At 45.5% G+C, this 20729-nt stretch overlaps 1 protein-coding gene across 1 annotated transcript in view; it reads left to right on the forward strand.

Moving 5' to 3' along the window:
- FAM171A1 (family with sequence similarity 171 member A1) overlaps window positions 1–4626 on the forward strand; it is a 138895-nt gene extending 134269 nt beyond the window's left edge. The window contains exons 7-8 of the mRNA XM_025396845.1: window positions 158–272; window positions 1674–4626. Coding sequence (XP_025252630.1) covers window positions 158–272; window positions 1674–3360 — 1802 coding nt within the window. The 3' untranslated portion in view covers window positions 3361–4626. The remainder of the gene's footprint in view (window positions 1–157; window positions 273–1673) is intronic.
- The last annotated feature ends 16103 nt before the right edge of the window (window positions 4627–20729 follow it).

The following is a 20729-nucleotide window of genomic DNA, read 5'->3' on the forward strand; positions in this document are numbered from 1 at the left end:
GGTACCCCAAGTGCATGATCCAAGGGTGTTTTCCTCTGGCCACTGCTCTATGCCCCAGCCAAGAAGAGTAAGCACAAGACACTGTGTTCTCAATGAATGATCCCTCTTTTGAGTTAAAGGTGTTCAAAACTCTAAATGCCATTTTCTGACCTTCTAGGTCCCGTTGTAACACAGGATATTACCACGTATCACACGGTGTTTCTTTTGGCCATTTTAGGAGGAATGGCTTTCATACTTTTGGTTTTGCTGTGTCTCCTTTTATATTATTGCAGGTAAAGTTTTACCATTTTGGCAATATCTTTTTTAATTCACAATTTCTTGGGCAATTGATACTTAGAAGCATTGATATGGAGGTGGGTTTTTTTAATTTTTTTTTATTTTTCTAAATTGAAGTACTTTTTCTTCCCATGAAAAAGTAAGAACTCACATTTGTGATCTAAGTTGCAACTTAACAAATAGTATGTGTAAAGCATGCTGCGTGGATAACATTGCTTAGAAGGGGAATTATGAAAAAGAGTTTAACAATGGTCATATGATTTATTCAGAGTATCCCTAAACGCTGGTTAAGCGATGATACTCTCAAGGGCAAGGCAGAACTCTTCTTATTTGGGCCGGGCACGATGGCTCACAACTGTAATCCCAGCACTTTAGGAGGCCAAGGTGGGCGGATCACTTGAGGTCAGAAGCTCGAGACCAGCCTGGCCAACTTGGCAAAACTCCATTTCTACCAAAAATATAAAAATTAGCTGGGCATGGTGGCGCACACCTATAATCCCAGCTACTCGAGAGGCTGAGGCAGGAGAATCGCTTGGACCCAGAAGGCAGAGGTTGTAGTGAGCCAAGATCGCACCACTGTACTCCAGCCTGGGTGACAGAGCAAGACTCAGTCAAAAACAAAAAAAAAAAATTCTTATTTGGATGCTGTGTCTGATCAGTTTGCAAGAATATTTATTGTCAACTCTTGACTAACCCCTTTGAAATAAGTAATTTGGCTTATAAAAGCCTTAAAGTTTAGCTATTTTAAAAAGGCATTATAGAGGAAAATTTTCTTTTTAAAAATGCAAAGCATTTTAGTCACATTTGACACTCTTTAATAAGTTGTTGACTTTTTTAAGTCATAGAAAAATGTATGTCATACATTTAATTCATTTAGGCAAAGGGCTTTCCAGACAGTAAAAGATGAAATCTCTGGATTATCCTACTCTGGGTTAAAATAAGGATAAGGGCCAGGCATGGTGGCCTAGCACTTTGGAAGGCCGAAGGGGGAGGACTGCTTGAGGCCAGGAGTTTAAGACCAGCCTGGGCAACACAGGGAGACCCCATCTCTACAAAAAACTAAAAATCAAAAATTAGCTGGGCATGGTGGCGTGTGCCTGTGGTCCCAGCTGCTTGGGAGAATGAGGTGGGAGGATCACTTGAGCCCACGAGGTCGAGGCTGCAGTGAGCTATGATCATACCACTGCACTCCAACCTGGGCGACAGAGCAAGATGCTGTCTCAAAAAAAAAAAAAAAAAGAACAGGGTGTGGGGTGAGAAGGCTTCTGGCTGCTGATGGCTTGTTTTGTCTTGTTTCTCCCTGTGGAAATTGAGAATTAGGATTTTACCTGAAACTTGAAACTTTTCCATTGTGAGAATCACTAATCTTTGGGTTTGGATTGTGTCTTTGGTCGCAGAAGGAAGTGCTTGAAACCTCGTCAGCACCACAGAAAACTGCAGCTCCCTGCAGGACTGGAGAGTTCCAAAAGAGACCAGTCCACGTCCATGTCACACATCAACTTGCTGTTTTCGCGCCGAGCATCAGAATTCCCTGGCCCGCTGTCCGTCACCAGCCACGGCCGCCCCGAGGCCCCAGGCACGAAGGAGCTGATGAGTGGAGTCCATTTGGAAATGATGTCTCCTGGCGGGGAAGGGGACCTGCACACCCCCATGCTCAAGCTCTCCTACAGCACCTCCCAGGAATTTAGCTCCCGGGAGGAGCTCCTGTCTTGCAAGGAAGAGGATAAAAGCCAGATCTCCTTTGATAACCTCACGCCAAGCGGGACGCTGGGGAAAGACTACCATAAGTCAGTGGAGGTTTTTCCCTTAAAGGCAAGAAAATCTATGGAAAGAGAAGGCTATGAGTCCTCGGGCAATGCTGACTACAGGGGTAGTTACAACACCGTGCTCTCACAGCCTTTATTTGAAAAGCAGGACAGAGAAGGTCCAGCGTCTGCAGGAAGCAAACTCACCATTCAGGAACATCTGTATCCCGCACCTTCATCGCCTGAGAAAGAACAGCTGCTGGACCGCAGACCAACTGAATGTATGATGTCGCGATCGGTCGATCACCTCGAGAGACCTACGTCCTTCCCGCGGCCCGGCCAGTTGATCTGCTGCAGTTCTGTCGACCAGGTCAATGACAGCGTTTACAGGAAGGTGCTGCCCGCCTTGGTCATCCCGGCTCATTATATGAAACTCCCCGGGGACCACTCCTATGTCAGCCAGCCTCTGGTCGTCCCGGCTGATCAACAGCTTGAACTAGAAAGACTACAGGCTGAGCTGTCCAGTCCCCATGCCGGGATCTTCCCACACCCGTCCTCGCAGATCCAGCCCCAGCCCCTGGCTTCCCAGGCCATCTCTCAGCAGCACCTGCAGGACGCAGGCACCCGGGAGTGGAGCCCTCAGAATGCATCCATGTCGGAGTCTCTCTCCATCCCAGCTTCCCTGAACGACGCGGCTTTGGCTCAGATGAACAGTGAGGTGCAGCTCCTGACTGAAAAGGCGCTGATGGAGCTTGGGGGTGGGAAGCCACTTCCACACCCCCGGGCATGGTTCGTCTCCTTGGATGGCAGGTCCAACGCTCACGTTAGACATTCATACATTGATCTCCAAAGAGCTGGAAGGAACGGAAGTAATGATGCCAGTTTGGACTCTGGCGTGGATATGAATGAACCAAAATCTGCCCGGAAGGGAAGGGGAGACGCTTTATCTCTGCAGCAGAACTACCCGCCCGTCCAAGAGCACCAGCAGAAAGAGCCTCGAGCCCCAGACAGCACGGCCTACACGCAGCTCGTGTACCTGGATGACGTGGAACAGAGTGGCAGCGAGTGTGGGACCACGGTCTGTACCCCCGAGGACAGTGCCCTGCGATGCTTGTTGGAGGGGTCGGCTCGGAGAAGTGGTGGCCAGCTGCCCAGCCTGCAGGAGGAGACAACCAGGCGGACTGCGGACGCCCCCCCGGAGCCAGCCGTCAGCCCCCACCAGAGAAGATCTGCCCACGAGGAAGAGGAAGACGATGATGATGATGACCAAGGAGAAGACAAGAAAAGCCCCTGGCAGAAACGGGAGGAGAGGCCCCTGATGGCGTTTAACATTAAATGAGCTATCGCAGAGCCACCTGACTGTGGAATATAAAATTGCCAAATATCCTTTCTCATGGAAGCGCGTACCCATTCGTGGAGGAAACAGAACGGCAGCCCCGCCGTGGGACGGACGTGGACGTTTACTGCATTCCTGTTTGCCGTGTAAATGTTAGAAGGGAATTAAAGTTATTACTCAGATTAAAGGATGACTTTGGCGGATGTCGCCCCTGCAAGGAGGTGGCTGAAAGTGGTGTCCAGATGTCCTTCTGCGGACTTGATGTATCCGCCACCAGGGACATTAAGAAACCGCACGTGATGTCGCTACGCTCTAACGATCACCTCAGTTCTCCCTCTGATTCTGGGAACAGATGAAACTCTTTTTGCATCGCTTGAGTCATTTTTATCACAATAATCCTACTGTGAAGCTGTCATTGAGAACTTAGGTTGGCACGTAGCGTCTCAAGGTATGCGTTCTCTCGAAGGAAAGCTATGCATCGCTGCTTCGTTGTCTGATTTTGCTTAGATTTTGCTTTGGTTAGGTTGCGTTTTGGGGTTTGCCTTTTTTTGTTGTCGCTTCAATGCAATTTGGTTGTAAAGAGTTGATTCCTTTGTGTTCATCTGTTCTGCTTCTCAGCAGTCCATCTCAGTGTCTCCCTTCAGGAACCGCCGAGTGTCCTCTCGTAACATCCAAGCCTTTTAATGAAATCGTACTGAAATCTGTATCAGCTATGAGTCCTCCAATCCTGGTCCCATTAACTCCAAGTGCCTTTTTTACAGTGACAACAGACAGTCCCTCGCTTTTTGTTGTTGTTGGTTTTCTTAACTCGTTTAATGAAACTGCCTGGATTTTATACAGTTATTAAAGGATGTCCCTTTTGCTTTAAACTGCATGCTGCCAAGTGCCATTTGGGGTCAGCATCCTCATTTCAACACAGTGTGCTCTCTAGTTATCATGTGTAACGTGGGTTCTGTTTAGCGAAGATAGACTAGAGGACACGTTAGAGATGCCCTTCCCTGTTCCATCCCTGTGGCACCGTTATGGTTTTTTGGCTGTTTGTATATACGGTTACGTATTAACTCTGGAATCCTATGGACTCATCTTGCTCACCCAACGTGAGAGTCTGGATTGAGCAAGTGGGCTGAATGTGACTATTAAAAAAATTAAAAAAAAATATCTTATGTACTATCCAAAAGTGCCAGAATGACTCTTCTGTGCATTCTTCTTAAAGAGCTGCTTGGTTATCCAAAAATGAAAATTCAAAATAAACTCTGAAGAAAAGGAAAACTGTCTTTGTGGTCATTTGCATTCATTCTGAGCCATTATCTGTTTCAAAGTTGTTATTAAGACTTTGTCAGGCCAAGCATGGTGACTCACACCTGTAATCCTAGCACTCTGGGAGGCCGAAGCGGGAGGATCTCTTGAACTCAGGATCACTTGAGCCCATCTCTACAAAAAAAAAATTTTTTTAATTACCTGGTTGCAGTCGCTTAAGTCACCAGGCTTCAGTGAGCCATGATGGTACTACTGCACTCCAACATGGGGAAGAGAGCAGATCCTGTCTCAAAAAAAAAAAAAAAAAAAAGGTCTTTGTCATTGTTTCCTTGGCAGCAGTCTGCAATGCAGTTGTCAGACTTGTATTTGGAGTGCCACCACCTAGACACCTAGGAATTTCCTCTAGGGTTAAAATCTATAAAAAATCCGCCTTTGTCTTTAGTTTTGTTCAAGAACACCGGATAACATTTTGCTGTGTTTCAGGTAAAGAGGGATGTCTGCACTTTAGAAGAATCTGATGTTTCATGGTCAGTATTGATCCATCTTGGAAGAGCTTCAAGAAGATATCATTAGAATGACCAGAATCCTCCCAGATGTGTAAAACTATTCATCAAAATAAAATAATTAATGGAGGTGTCGGGATATAACTGGCAGAAATAAATTAAGCCAGCTATGTTTACAGTCAACAAAATCAGTATTCGTAAATTCCATGCAGGCAGAGAACTAATCATGGTGGTTTTAATGATTTTCATTCTCAAGTGGTGATGTTGCCTATTTGGCTTTTAAGGGGGAAAATAGTTGAGCAAGTTCTTGACAGTGGGACAGCTAGCCAGATGGAAGCCTGAGGAGCTAAGGAGTGAGACGCCCTTTGCGTGGGAGCGAACATCTCACCAGTAGGTGGCAGGGTCATCCTTGCAGACCTGGCTAAGACTCCAGGGAGAAGGCATCGGTCAACTCCCCTGAAAAGAATAAGGAAGTTGCTCCTCCAGGAAAATCCAGGGCCAGACCTAGATGAGGAGGGGCGAGGGAGGAAGTGCCGGACGACCTCTCTGCTGTCATTGACCCCAGTCCTTTGCAGCTCTAAGGTTGCCGCCGATGGAATCACCTCCTTAAAACATCAGTTTCTAGAAGAGCCTCGTTTAATGCATGTTACCTGGGAAAGTCAGGTAGCACATTAACTGTAAACGCTGATCCTGAGAGATCTGGCAGGAAGATGGGGGTGGAGAAGGCTGCTTTGCTGACTCCTCATTAGGTGAGACTCACCGGGATGGGCCCCAATGTATTAAACAGCCAGCAGCAGTCACAGCATGCCGTGTGCCTAGGACGACAAGCAGGTGAGTTTGCAGAAGGGCAACTGGGTCGGCCGAAGATTTCAATCACATTTTAACAGTTGTCCAAACTGGGGCTCAAGGGTTCTCATTTTCTCAGGGTGCCAATGCTGGTCACTAGAGTGGGATTCTCTGAATGCAGCACCATGGCTGCAGACTTGACACATTTATCCTCTCTCTCCCCACGGAGGGTGGGAGAGCGAGTATGTCACAGTATTCCAAATCAGTTACATGGTCTGAAGGACCACAACCATCAAAGGCATCTTGCTCCCGCCCCCTAGTGGTGAGTTTTCCCCACCTGTGACGGTTTAGTCCAGGCACACAGGACCACTCTGGGAAAGTAGGGGTGGGCGTGCACAGGGATGAATCTGTCACTGGGTCTGTCCCCCAGGTGAGGTGCGTGGGGAAAAGGGGACTGAGGTTCCTGAAGTCTCTACCTGGAAACAATGTATTGGAAAAAATCATTGCATTCAATCCTCAAAATCTTTCAAGGAAGGACTGTTTATTCTTCTTTGTTTTACACTTAAGTTGAGGCTTAGTGGTTAAGTAATTGAGGTCACTCAGCTAGAAACAGTGGTGTGTGGCTTAAACAGCCAGCTCTCTGGAAATGAATGCACTTAAATTATATTGTCCCTGATAAAGGATGTATAGGACACAACTTACAAATGGAATACATAATAATCTGTCTAATGAAATACATAAAGCTGGGCATGGCAGCTCAGGCCTGTAATCCCAACACTTCTGGGAGGCTGAGGTGAGTGGATATCTTAAGGTCAGGAGTTCGAGATCAGCCTGGGTAACATGGTGAAACCCCTTCTCCACTAAAACTACAAAATTTAGCCGGGTGTGGTGGCAGGTGCCTGTAATCCCAGCTACTCGGGAGGCTGAGGCAGGAGAATCTCTTGAACCCAGGAGGCAGAGGTTGCAGTGAGCCGAGATCATGCCACTGCACTCCAGCCTGGGCGACAGAGTGAGACTCTATCTCAAAAAAAACAAAAAACAACAAAAAACATAATATTCCGTGGTAAATTCCCTTTGATGATTGGTTCTCACAATGCTTTCATAGATTTTTATCATAGCCAGTCTTGTTACAATTGACAAGAGTGTAGCTCAAACATGATTTTGTCTTTTTTTTTTTTTTTCTTTTTGAGACAGAATCTCACTCTGTCAGCCAGGTTGGAGTGCAGTGGCACGATCTCTGCTCACTGCAACCTCCACCTCCCAGGTTCAAGCGGTTCTCCTGCCTCAGCCTCCTGAGTAGCTGGTACTACATGTGCACACCACCATGTCCAGATAATTTTTGTATTCTTTTAGTAGAGATGGGTCTTCGCCACGTTGGCCAGGCTGGTCTCGAACTCCTGAGCCTTGGCCCCCCAAAGTGCTGGGATTACAGGCATGAGCCACCACACCTGGCCTCATTTTGTCATTTTATTGTATTAATGATTAAGGTGAAATTGAAGCCCTCAGAATGTCATTTGTTCATCAATCATGGAGTGACAACTTTGCTGAATCAGTATTCAGTAGTTTTTGAATACTGGAACATTTCCTCAACTTTTTGTATTATTTGCAATATAATGGTTCCAGGTATGATACAGTTTTAAGGTGAATCTGCATTATTAACATTGTCTAGGTTTAAGAAAGTGATGGAGAAAATCAACAAATCAAGCCCCGATGTGTAGCATTTGCCAGTTTCCGTAGTGTAAATCCTCCCACTGTGGTCAGTTACAAGTAACGAGGGTGACCTGAGTCACTGCACACAAGAGTTGGGAAGATATCCGTGGTAGCACAGTTCTATTTCCACTAAACAGATACAAGGCAGGGAAATAACCTCAGATAATAGAATACACAGCTGATCCTCGGTATGCATGGATTCCATCTTTGTGAATTTCTACTTGCTAGTTTTAGCAAGTAAAAACTAAACTAAAACTAGCAAGTAGGGGAATTTGCAAAGACAGAATCCATGCATAGCGAGGATCAACTGTGTATTTTGCAGCACCAAAATCAATACTCACTGTGTTTTCATGGTCATTTATGGGGATGTGTAGAGGGATGAAAGATGCATTGCCCAACATGCACATTTTCAGCTGCGGTCAAACGTAGCAACGCTTCGCCGTCTTGTTCACCTGTCACGCTGTACACAGGTGTCCCTTGCACAGTCTATGTTGTGCTTCATTTTCTACATTTTTATGCTTTTGCTTGGTGATCTCACTGTTTAAAATGGCCTCCAAGTATAGTGCTTAAGTGCTGGCTAGCGTTCCTAAGCGTGGGAGAGCCGGGATGTGCCTTATGGAGAAATCATGTGTTATTGAGCGTGAGTTGTAGTGCTGTTGGCCGTGAGTGCAATGTTCATGAACCGACTATAGATATCAAATGAGATGTCTTTAAATGGAAGGGTAGGAAACAAGGTTATATGTTGAGCAGTTGATGGAAATATTGTGTCCAGAGGATTTCAGGAGGCCCCCACCTTTCCCGCGTAGCCCTGGAGAACTGCAGGCCTGGACTAAACCTTCACAGGAAATACCTTCTTCTGTAGTTCCTCCAGAAGCAAGGGTTCTAGTATTGCACTCACTAGTTCAGTGTTCCTGGCAACTTTATAGAACATAACTACTGCGGATAATCATTAATAGGCTCAAGTAAATAGGAAATGAGTTTTAAGTAATTACCTTTGTTTTGGTATATTGTAAACTTGTAATATTTAATTGTTAAAAATGACTATGTCTAGTAACTGACCTGCAAAATCCCTGAAATTGTAGAACATCACTCCTAAGTCCACTCCAGCATGCCGCCCACTAGAAGGGAACAAACCATGCATGAACCAAGGTCTACCTGACTCCAAAACCTAGTCTCTTGCTTTTTATTTTTTATTTTTTATTCTTATTTATTTAAGCCTTATGAGACAGAGTCTCGCTGTGTTGCCCAGGTTGTAGTGCAATGGCGTGATCTCGGCTCACTGGAACTTCCACCTCCCGGGTTCAAGCGATTATCCTGCCTCAGCCTCCTGAGTAGCTGGGGCTACAGGCACGGGCCACCATGCTCAGCTAATTTTTTATATTAGCCATGTTGGCCAGCCTGGTCTCGAACTCGAACTCCTGACCTCAGATGATCCACCCGCCTCGGCCTCCCAAAGTGCTAAGATTATAGTCGTGAGCCACCGCGCCTGACCTTTTTAAGCCTTTTTATTCTGAAATTATTTTAAGTTGCAAAAATAGTACAGAGAGTTCCTTTATCCTTCATCCAGCTTCCCTGGGGTTACCATCTTACAGAACCATGAGACATTTGTCAAAAGTAAGAAATCAACATTGGCACAATACTATGAACTAAATAACAAACTATATTCCACTTCACCAATTTTTCCACTAATGTCCAAAAAAGTGCATATTTTATACAATACACTCATCATTCTTTGAAAAATCAGAAAGTAGAAATATGAAAAGAATTTAAAAATCACAGTCACCAAAAACGACCATCCAGACACAACTATAGCTGACGTTTTGTGCTTTACCCATATAAATACTTCTACACAAGGATGCCCACTCCACGTTCAGTCTCCTTCTCTTACTAGATACTGTATTCTAAATGGCCTTCCATGTTAGCAATGATAACTCCAAATCATAACTTTTATTTCATTAAGATTTTTTTAACTTTTTGAGGCTTCAGATGGAAACCCCTAATTAGGACAGAAAAGTCCAGGTGAAATTGCTCACCAGGCTGTGGTGGTGACTCAGGGTGCGAGATGGGCAATCTTCGTTGGGGAGAAAAATCAGAGAACTTCTCTTGGTGCAGGTTTGGCTGCAGGACTTGGGAGGAATTTATGAAAGTGTTTAGCCAGGCATGGTGGCTCATACCTGTAATCCCAGCGCTTTAGGAGGCCGAGGCGGGTGGATAACCTGAGGTTGGGAGTTCAAGACCAGCCTGACCAACATGGAGAAACCCCATCTCCATTAAAAATACAAAATTAGCTGGGGTGGTGGTGCATGCCTGTAGGGAGGCTGAGGCAGGAGAATCACTTGAACCCAGGAGGCGGAGGTTGCAGTGAGCTGAGTTCGCACCACTGCACTCTAGCCTGAGCAAAAGACTCCGTCTCAAAAAAAAAAAAAGAGCAAAGACTCCATCTCAAAAAAAAAAAAATTATTTCTCTGAACAAGTAAGCCAGTATCTAATTGTCAGTTATTTTTCCAATTTTTGTAAACTTTAACCCCCTCCTCCCACTCCATTGAAGTAAGAGCGAAGATCCATCTCAAAAAAAAAAAAAAAAAAGAAAGAAAGAGTGTGCCCTAAGCTCTGCCAGGGTATACACAACATCATTTAAGTGATACTGACCCTGTGTATTTGGAACTTTATTTAGGATAAACTAGCACAGACAAATGCAAAAACAAAGAGGCATCACACCCAAGAAAATCAAACCAGAACCATAACGGAAGGAAACCAGAAAAGCCACAGAATGGTACGTAGGCCACAAGCATGAGAAACTCAGTGTGATTTCTTATGTTCACCCTCTCGTAGACGTCACTTATGCAGGTGTCTAGACCTAGAGGACCTCATAAAAATGAGTAAAGTTAGAAATGGGGGGTGATTTTTCAACCATATTGCAACTCCATGATTTCTTGTTTGCTGCATTGACACCATAGTTAAAGCAAGTTGCAATTATGTCTTGGGGGCTTTTATGACATCACAGAGAACTTGAAGAGGGCATGATGGTTGTCATGGTCCTTAAAACAGGAGAAGGCAGTGACAAGGAGAAAGGCAGTTGCTCTCATAGATCAGGGAGAAAGCCAGCTAAACTCCAGGCGAAATAGAAATTGCAAGTCTTCTCCCCGCCAAAAAAAATCAAACAAAAAAACATGATTTTCAAAGCTGTAAATGTAAATACACACTAAAATACCTGGCAAATGTTCTTTCCACTCTTCGCAGCCACTGTGACTTGTTTCCTGTTGGTATTCTGGTACCTTCTAAGTGGCTAATAATTCTCGCATTGTTAGGCTTTTGCAGCTTAACAGGATGAACAGGAATAGAAGAACCTGAAAGAGGCTTGGTGGTCTCACAGCAGAGGAAATGGAAGGCTGAAGCCACAGGTGTTGTGATGGCCTTTCCACACATGCAGTGGGTGATCAGACGGAGGTGGGGCCCCATCTCCTGACCCCCGGCCCAGTGTGCCGCCACCTCTGTAGGCTGCTGCCCCGTCACCTCATTGGTACCCTCTGCCATCTGTCTACAGTATGCATTCAGCACTCCATAATGAGGGTCTAAGGCATGGTAAGCCATGCTAATTATTTTCTTTTTTTTTCTTTTTTTTTTTTTTTTTGAGATGGAGTCTCGCGCTGTCGCCCAGGCTGGAGTGCAGTGGCGCGATCTCAGCTCACTGCAAGCTCCGGCTCCTGGGTTTACGCCATTCTCCTGCCTCAGCCTCCTGAGTAGCTGGGACTACAGGCGCCCGCCACCTCGCCCGGCTAGTTTTTCGTATTTTTTAGTAGAGATGGGGTTTCACCGTGTTAGCCAGGATGGTCTCGATCTCCTGACCTCGTGATCCGCCCGTCTCGGCCTCCCAAAGTGCTGGGATTACAGGCTTGAGCCACCGCGCCCGGCCATCATGCTAATTATTAAAATCTAAGACTTGGAGAAGAAGCTCTGGGTGTCAGGCCTGGCTCTGACCAACAGACAGGTGACTCACTTCTGATGCTTTAGGAAGACGTTGGGGATATTTGCTCTCCTCACCTCTGGGTGAGTTGAATTCAAGTGAGACAAGGCACATCAAAGTTTTTGGTAAGTTGTAAATTACAAATACAACTTATTTCTCTGAACTATTACTAGTATCTTACAGTTCCCTAATCCTGTTGCTTTAGTGTGACAATGGTCATTTTGGGGTTATACAAGCTGCTTCTCAGCTACTTTTTAGGGAAAATGGTAGACAAAACAGTGGCATCTCTTTTTCCCCATTCTACTACTTATTGTTTGTTTGTTTGTTTTGAGACAGAGTGTTAACTCTGTCGCCCAGGCTGGAGTACAGTGGCGCTACCTTGGCTCACTGAAACCTCTGCCTCCTGGGTTCAAGTACTTCTCCTGCCTCTGCCTTCCTAGTAGCTGAGACTACATGCATGTACTACCATGGCTAACTTGTGTGTGTTTAGTAGAGATGGGGTTTCACCATTGTGATAGTTACTACTGAGTGTCAACTCGATTGGACTGAAGGATGCAAAGTATTGATCCTGGGTGTGTCTGTGAGGGTGTTACCAAAGGAGGTTAACATTTGAGTCAGTGGGCTGGGAAAGGTAGACCCACCCTCAATCCGGGTGGGCACCATCTAATCAGCCGCCAGCTCAGCTAGCATACAAGCAGGCAGAGGAATGTAGATGGTCTAGACTGGCAGAGTCTTCCAGTCTTCATCTTTCTCCCATGCTGGAGGCTTCCTGCCCTCAAACATGAGGCTCCAAGTTCTTCAGTTTTGGAACTCGGACTGGCTCTCCTTGCTCCTCAGCCTGCAGACGGCCTATTGTGGGACCTTATGATCATGTGAGTTAATACTTAACAAACTCCCCTTTATATATATCTCTCTATATATATGTGTGTGTGTGTGTGTGTGTGTGTATGTGTGTATATATATATATTCCATTATATCCCTCTAGAGAACCCTAATATGACCATGTTGGCCAGGCCAGTCTCGAACTCCTGGCCTCAAGTGATCTGCCCGCCTCAGCCTCCCAAAATGCTGGGATTATAGGCGTGAGCCGTGGTGCCCAGCCCCATTGTACTGCTTTCTGCAAGCTTCAGCTGAGTAATCTCTCCTTTGCTCAAAGGGGATGTTTTTCCAGGTGTTTGAAGATAACCAGTGAGCTCTGTGAAGGTGCAACTTTCTTACAGATTTGTCTAGAAACATGTATTAGGACATTGTCTATGAAGCAGTAATGTCAGGGTAAGTCCCCAATCACCATAATTTGCTACTCAAAGAAATACCTTTGTAAAACATGGCAGCTGGTCTTGAATTCTTGAATTGAGTTGTTCTATGGTAAAAAAAGAAAATGTACACGTAACTATAGAAGAGTGTTGCTCAAACTGTTAGGCCAATCTTGTGTTGCCGTAAAGGAATACCCGAGGCTGGGTGATTTATAAAGAAAACAGGTTTAACTGGCTATGGTTCTGCAGGCTGTACAGGAAGCACGGCACCAGCATCTACTTGGTGAGGCCTCAGGGAGTTTACAATCATGGCGGAAGGCAGAGCAGGAGCAGGCATCACACATGGCCAGAGTGGGAGCGAGAGAGAGAGTGCGAGGCGACATTCAGTTTTAAACCATGTCTCACGTGGACTCACTCATCAGCAAGGGAACAGCACCAAGTCATTCATGAGAGGCACCCCTGTGATCCAAGCCCCTCCCACCAGGCCCACCTCCAACACTAGGGATCACATTTCAACATGAGATTTGGCGGGGACATGGGGACACGGATCCAAACCATGGATACATGTTAGCATCCCCTGGGAGCTGGAAAAAAAGTACTAAAGCATTTGGGCCCTACCACAGACTGATTGAATTAGGGTCTCTGTAGGCGAAACTGATTTAAAAACAAAACAAACAAACAAAAACACTGCCTAGCTGATTCTCATACATGGGCTTGTAGACCACGGCTTTAGAAACGTTGAAGCTACTTTACAGCCTGGTAGCACCTTCCCTTGGGTACCTCAGGGAATGATTCATTTTTCTCTTTGTTTCTGGGGTCAATTAACAGCTATGCCCCAGATTTGCAGCTGGGGAGACATTTATGTGAAATAGTGTGTCAAGTTGGGCAGCAGTACCTAACAGATTTCTCTCTTTTGTCCTGTTCACAATGGTCTGTTGAAAAACTGAAGGTAGACACACTCTGTGTCGCCATGTCTTGGCTCTACCCTCCATCCTCTTCCCAAGGTCTAGGTTATTCCTGCCATCTCGCCCGAGCAATTTCACATCACTGCCTGTTTGGGACTCCCACGTCCGTATCTGCATCCCAGGACTGCCACTGAGTTCAAACTGCAGACTGAGCATCCTCAAGCACCTAAAACTCTATTTATTGTCTTCATGTTGTCCTGTGAATTCCCTACTCCCCCACAAATCAGAAAAAAAAGTTCTAGTTTTTGCCTGTGTACTATCCCAGTAAATGGCCTCACCATACATTTTCCTTGGCCAGAAACCTCAGGGTCACCCTACAAATATCTGTCAACCTCACCCCCAAATCCAAGCAAGTTCTATGACTCCACTTGCTGTCAGGAAACAACATAAATGTTTTCATGTTTCTGCATAGCCAGTTTCCTGGGCAAAAGTTACTGGCAACCTACTACTAAAAACTCTAGACAAATTTAACAGTTTAATTGAGCAAAGAACAATTCTCAAATCGGGTAGCCCCATTGTCATGCCAGACCCCTATTAATCTCAGTAGGGATGGCATCAGGTACAAGAGGCCAAAGACGGGATCCCACACCAGCGAAGGAGACGTGGGTTTTACTGGGGTCTTACATACAGGGGAGAGAGTCCAGTGGTGGTGGGCCAAGCAGGAAAACTGCAAACGCTTGCAAAATGCATGCAATTTCGATAGCATTTTCACTTTACACCCTCCCTCTAACAGATTCCACCTGGCAACCTTCATTTAACCCAAAACAAACGGTCTCAATCCCCGGTACAACCTGCATTCCACGGGCCAGGGTCGGGGATCAAATGTTTTTCATAGAAAAGGAATGGATCTCTGGGTGGGCTAGTCCCAGATTCCCTAGCATGGACTCTGAACACACATTCAGGTGTGCCTGCCTTACAGGGTCATTCTCAGGGTACACTCAAGTTATCAGTGCCAGGTGCGCCTACCCTACGCCCTGAACCAGAATAGGTTGAGAAAGCCTGCGGCACTGCCACCGTCAGAGGCAAAGGAAAGTGCCGTGAGGTCCAGAGACAGCCAGATTGGCTACCACTTGCCATTTCTCTCATTTGAACGCAGTTTAAACAGTTGGCCCCTTTGACTGGCCGGAACTCGGTGATTGGTAAGAGTAGTTTCCGGTCTGTTTGTACATCCTGTTATATAGTTCCCTCTGTGGGAGAAAACTTTAGGCCAAATTTACAAGAAGGCCGCTTTAGGCTACACTTAATTTAACACTGGATTAAAGGATGAAGGAATAGTAATCATCTTGGAAAACAGAGATCGTGAATTACTCCGGAGAGATTTGCGGGTTTATCTCCCCTGGAGCTGCACCTTTGCATTCATTGATCTGCACTGGCATTTGCTGTAACACACAGGGCCTTCCCATTCTCTTCCCAATGGTTGTTTCCATTAGAAAGGTAGCATTTCTGGCTGGGCACAGTGGCTCACGCCTGTAATCCCAGCACTTTCGGAGGCCAGAGCGGGTGGATCACCTGAGGTCAGGAGTTCGAGACCAGCCTGGCCAACATGGTAAAACCCTGTCTCTACTAAAAATACAAAAAAATTAGCCGACGTCGTGATATGTGCCTATAATCCCATCTACTTGGGAGGCTGAGACAGGAGAATAACTTGAACCTGGGAGGCAGAGGTTGCAGTGAGCCGAGCTCGTGCCATTGCACTCCAGCCTGAGTGACAGAGCAAGACTCCATCTCAAAAAACAAACAAACAAACAAACAAAAAAACACCAAAAAAAAAAAAAACCAGTTAGTGTTTAAGGTTTCTGTCTAAGTCTCTAGAAGGGATGGGGGCAGCTATGATGTAGTTCCTATATAATCTCTGAAATTCATAATTTGGGGGTTTCTGTCTTTTAATTCCAATCCATTGAGGGCCCGAATGGAACAAAAAACAGAGACAGAAGGAGTTCGCCTCCTTTTGTTTTTCTGCCTCGCTGTTGAGCTGGGTGATCTCATCTCATCTTTTTTTGCCCTTAGACTGGGACTTACCCCCACTGGCCCCCTGGTTCTCAGGTCTTCAGCCTGAGTTACGCCACCAGCTTTCTTGGGTCTCAGTTTGCAGATGGCAGATTGTGGGACTTCTCAAACACCGTCATCTCGTAAGCCCATTCCTCCTAATCTTCTTTTATATACACACCGACTGGTTCTGTTTCTCTGGAAAACCTGGTTAATAGACCTGAGGAATGAAACTGTAACCTCTCAGCAGGTTCTTCTTGCCCGCTGCCCAGATGCAGCTGATTTATCAAGACAGGCGAATTGCAACGGAGAAAGAGTTTTACCCGCATAGAGCCGGCTGAATGAGAAACCAGGGTTTTATCATTATTCAAATCAGCCTCCCTGAAAATTCAGAGGCTAGGGTTTTTCAAGGATAGTTTGGTAATCAAGGGAATGGGTGCTGCTGATTGGTTGGGGGTGGAATCATAGTGGTGTGGGGAATGATCACTGTGAGCACTGAGTCTGCTTCTGGGTGTAGCCCCAGGACTGGTTGGTGGGTCCAGGTGAAGCCATTGGTCAGTTGTCAGACATGCAAAAACCTGAAAAAGACATCTCAAAAGGGCCATCTTAAATTCTATGATATGATGCTATTTGCAGGAGTGATTGGGGAAGTTGCACATCTTGTGGCCTCCGGAACAATGGCTGCTAACTGTTTCTGTCTACACCCTAGCAGAACTCAGCTTCCTGTCATCCTCCTAACCTGATTGTCTTTCATTAGCTTTACAAAGGTGCTTTAGTTTGGAGAAAGGGCTATTATCATCGAAACTGTAAACTAAGTTTCTCCCAAAGTTAGCTTGCCCCAAGCTCAGGAATAACTATGGGCAGCTTGGAAGTTAAAGGCAAAATGGGGGTTGGTTGGATCAGATCTCTTTCACTGTCATCATTTTCTGTTACAGTTTTTGCAAAGGCAGTTTCAAAACTAGGGAACCAACTGTACAAGACAAAGTATAATAATCACTCCCGGGGGGCCGGGCGCGGTGGCTCAAGCCTGTAATCCCAGCACTTTGGGAGGCCGAGGCGGGTGGATCACGAGGTCAGGAGATCGAGACCATCCTGGCTAACATGGTGAAACCCCGTCTCTACTAAAAATACAAAAAAAAAAAAACTAGCCGGGCGTGGTGGCGGGCGCCTGTAGTCCCAGCTACTCGGAGGCTGAGGCAGGAGAATGGCGTGAACCTGGGAGGCGGAGCTTGCAGTGAGCCGAGATCACGCCACTGCACTCCAGCCTGGGTGACACAGCGCGAGACTCCGTCTCAAAAAAAAAAAAAAAAAAAAAATCACTCCCTAAAGAGTTTCATATTTACACTCTACTTTCTTATAATACGTTCCTTTTTTGTTGAGACAGAGTCTCGCTCTGTCACCCAGGCTGGTGGGCAGTGGGACAATCTCAGCTCACTGCAGCCTCCCATTTTCAAGCGATTCTCCTGCCTCAGCCTCCCAAGTAGCTGGGACTACAGGTGTGCGCCACCATGCCTGGCTAATTTTTGTATTTTTAGTAGTTTCATCATGTTGGCCAGGCTGGTCTCCATCTCCTGGCCTCAGGTGATCTGCCAGCCTCGAGCTCCCAAAGTACTAGGATTACAGGCGTGAGCCACCGTGCCCAGCCTCATATTACATTATTGTGTTATGATTCTCACAGCTACCCTGCTTTATAGCTAAGGCAGGTGATGTTAATCCACTCTTGCATTCAAAGGCACTGCAATGAACTCTTACCAAAACAGTGGCAAAGACCCAGGATTTGCACAGAAACTCACATGCTGTGTTCAGAAGTGCAGTATTCTCTCTACCCCACACAGCTGCCTCAGAGAGATGAATTCCAGGGCTGGGAACCGCGGCTAACACTTAGTACCTCCTGCATTTCCAGAAGGGCTATGAGCGTGTCCTGTGGTCCTTACAGTCAACTGGAGAGGTTATTTCTTCTATCATTTCACAGACAAATAAAGAAACAGAGTAATTTCATTTATGAACTGTGCTTTCTGCCACTTTGCAATGCTTATTCAATAGAGCTGCTTTCATTACGGAAAGCTAAAAGTTTTGTTTCCCAGAATGCTAACCATTTTATAAATAGTATAACATAATTATAAATGTCTTCCAGAAACACAGTAATAGTGATGTTAAATGATCCTGCGAGCCTCAGAAAAATAACTTGATAGCTACTCTCCGAGGTCGGTTTTTTTGAGTCCTATGACATTAGTCACTCTTCAAAGGCCAGAGAAGGTAAGAGAGAAGGTTAAAATGATATCAAATGCCCAGTAGTGGGAAATTCCGCATTTGAGATCATGAGACCCATAAGTGGGGCATAATGATGGCAAGTACAAAATATCTACTTGGAAACAGAGAAAAGCTCAAATTGCATTGAAGATCAGTTACATTTTTCCTGGACAGAGGACAGTAAAAATTTCATCTTTTTCTTGAGTAAGAGAAGAGGAATATAAGGTCTTTCTCAGGGACGAGGTTTGCCTTTTTCTGGATTAAAGGGTAAAAGCTGAAGAGGCACAGCTTCAGACAAGTAGCAATAGAGAACAGAGAGAATTCTTGGCCATAGAGCATTTTCAGGGCCTCATATGAAAGACAGTCATCTTTCAAAGATGTCATTTTCCTGTAATACTGCAGCTAACTCTCCTCAGATCATCCCTGGGATGAGACAACATCAGTGGATACATTGCCCAGGCTGGTCTCAAACTCCTGGCCTCAGGCAACCCTCCCACCTCAGCCTCCCAAATTGCTGGAATGACAGGCATGAGCCACCACAGCTGGCCGCAAGTTGGATTTCTTTGGATGTCTATTCTTTGTGCCTAAGACTCCAGATTGATGCACCTACAAAATATAGAGCTGAACTGACCCCCATATAACATCTTGACTTTTTCAACCAAACTTTAATTATTTCAACTGAATAATTTTTTAAAAATATTGTATCCTTCGTGACAGCTGTCAAAGGATGGAATCTCTTGTGTGAATTAGAATCTCTTGATTTTCAGGAATACCATCATAATAACAATGATGTCGGGTTTTTTTTCACTTGAGAATAACCTTTGGAATAATTAAAAAATGCCTTGGTATGATTCTATCCTTTTCCTCCCTCTGTCCTCTGAGGCGTTACCATTGACCTGGAATTCAGGATTCCAGAAATCCTTGGTGAATGAAGTCACCGCATTCTTTGTGAAATTATTCATAAGTGTGATAATCAGTTATCTGTTTCCTTTGATAAGTTTACTCCCAATTGTTTCAATGTGTGACTCTATAGATAAAATCGTATTATACTTTTGTTATGATTCATATCGCTAGTATGCTGATAGTCTAGATAGTAACAGAGTGATTATATTGTTGTGGCTTCTTTATTTCAAGTAATATCAAGCCCCAGTAAAAAAGTTTGGTTTTTCTTTTCTGAGACAGGGTGTGGCTCTGTCACCCAGGCTGGAGGGCAGGGGAGTGATCACAGCTCACTGCACCCTCAAACACCTGGGCTCAGGTAATCTTCCTGCCTCAACCCCTCAAGTATCTGGGACCACAGGTGCATGCCACCTCAATCGGCTAATTTTTATTTTATTTTTACTTTTTGTAGAGATGGAGCTTCACGTGGTTGCCCAGGCTGCTGTAGAACTTCTGGCCTCAAACGATCCTCCTGCCTCAGCCTCCCAAAGTGCTGGGATTACAGTTGTGAGCCACTGCGCTTGGCCAATAAAAGTTTTGAAGATGTGAATAGGAAATTCTAACACCAGGAGCTTCCTATTCACCTCCTTGGTTCAAGTTATGGAAGTCTTGACTTATCCTTGTCCTTGTCACCAACAAGCCCTGCAGCCACAGCCTCTGCTTAGGCGGAAAATGTTCCCATCCTCTTCACCAGTGAAGCTGCTGAGATCCCAGGGCAGCTGGTTCCTTCCCATGGAAGGACGAACTGTGATTCCTCATTTCCCCAATAAACTTACTATTTTGCTGAGAAAACAAATATACATATTTGAGAAATTTAACAGTGCAAGCAGATAGAATATCAGACATCAAAATCTGTATGAAACTTCTCCACCTCAGAGAATGACTGAGTTTTGGCTTCACTCACACTAAATAATGAAAAAAGGGAACAAGCACTATAGGTTTCACTCAGGGTGAAAGCCCTGGAACCCTAGAAGATTGTGGGGATAGGTAATGAGTGGATTCAACGTGCCTTTCTCTTAGGACTGTCTGAGATCTTACAGCTGAGATTAGCATAAGCATCTTTGAACGACAAATCTTGGTTGTTAGAGAAAATATGTCATTATTCAGAGGGGACTCTCAGGCACCTCTTTGCTGAAGAGGCCACACAACACAGAAGGGGGATGCCTCTTGCTAAATAACGTTGCAGCCACATGTGGCAAAGAGTTCAGAGACCTGAGAGAGGTCAAGTGCAGACTGAACTACAAACTTCAGCCTTCACTCTCTTAAGAATAAGTTAGCCTGGGCCGGGCGCAGTGGCTCACTCCTGTAATCCCAGCATTTTGGGAGGCCAAGGTGAATGAATCACCTGAGGTCAGGAGTTCGAGACCAGTCTGGCCAACGTGGTGAAACCCTGTCTCTACTAAAAATACAAAAATTAGCCGGGCATGGTGGCGCACTCCTGTAATCCCAGCTACTTGGGAGGCTGAGGCAGGAGAATCACTTGAACCTGGGAGGTGGAGTTTGTAATGAGCCAACATCTGACCACTGCACTCCAGCATGTGCCATGGAATGAGACTCCGTCTCAAAAAAAAAAAAAAAAAGTTAGCCTTGGCCGGGTGTGGTGAGTCTCGCCTGTAATCCCAGCACTTTGGGAGGCCTAGATGGGTGGATTGCTTGAGCCCAGGAGTTTGAGACCAGCCTGAGCAATATGGGGAGACTCTGTCTCTACCAAAAAAAAATTAGCTGGGCACGGTGGCACACGCCTGTAGTCCCAGTTACT

Source organism: Theropithecus gelada, chromosome 9, assembly GCF_003255815.1.
Source record: "Theropithecus gelada isolate Dixy chromosome 9, Tgel_1.0, whole genome shotgun sequence".
Classification (NCBI taxonomy): Eukaryota; Metazoa; Chordata; class Mammalia; order Primates; family Cercopithecidae; genus Theropithecus; species Theropithecus gelada.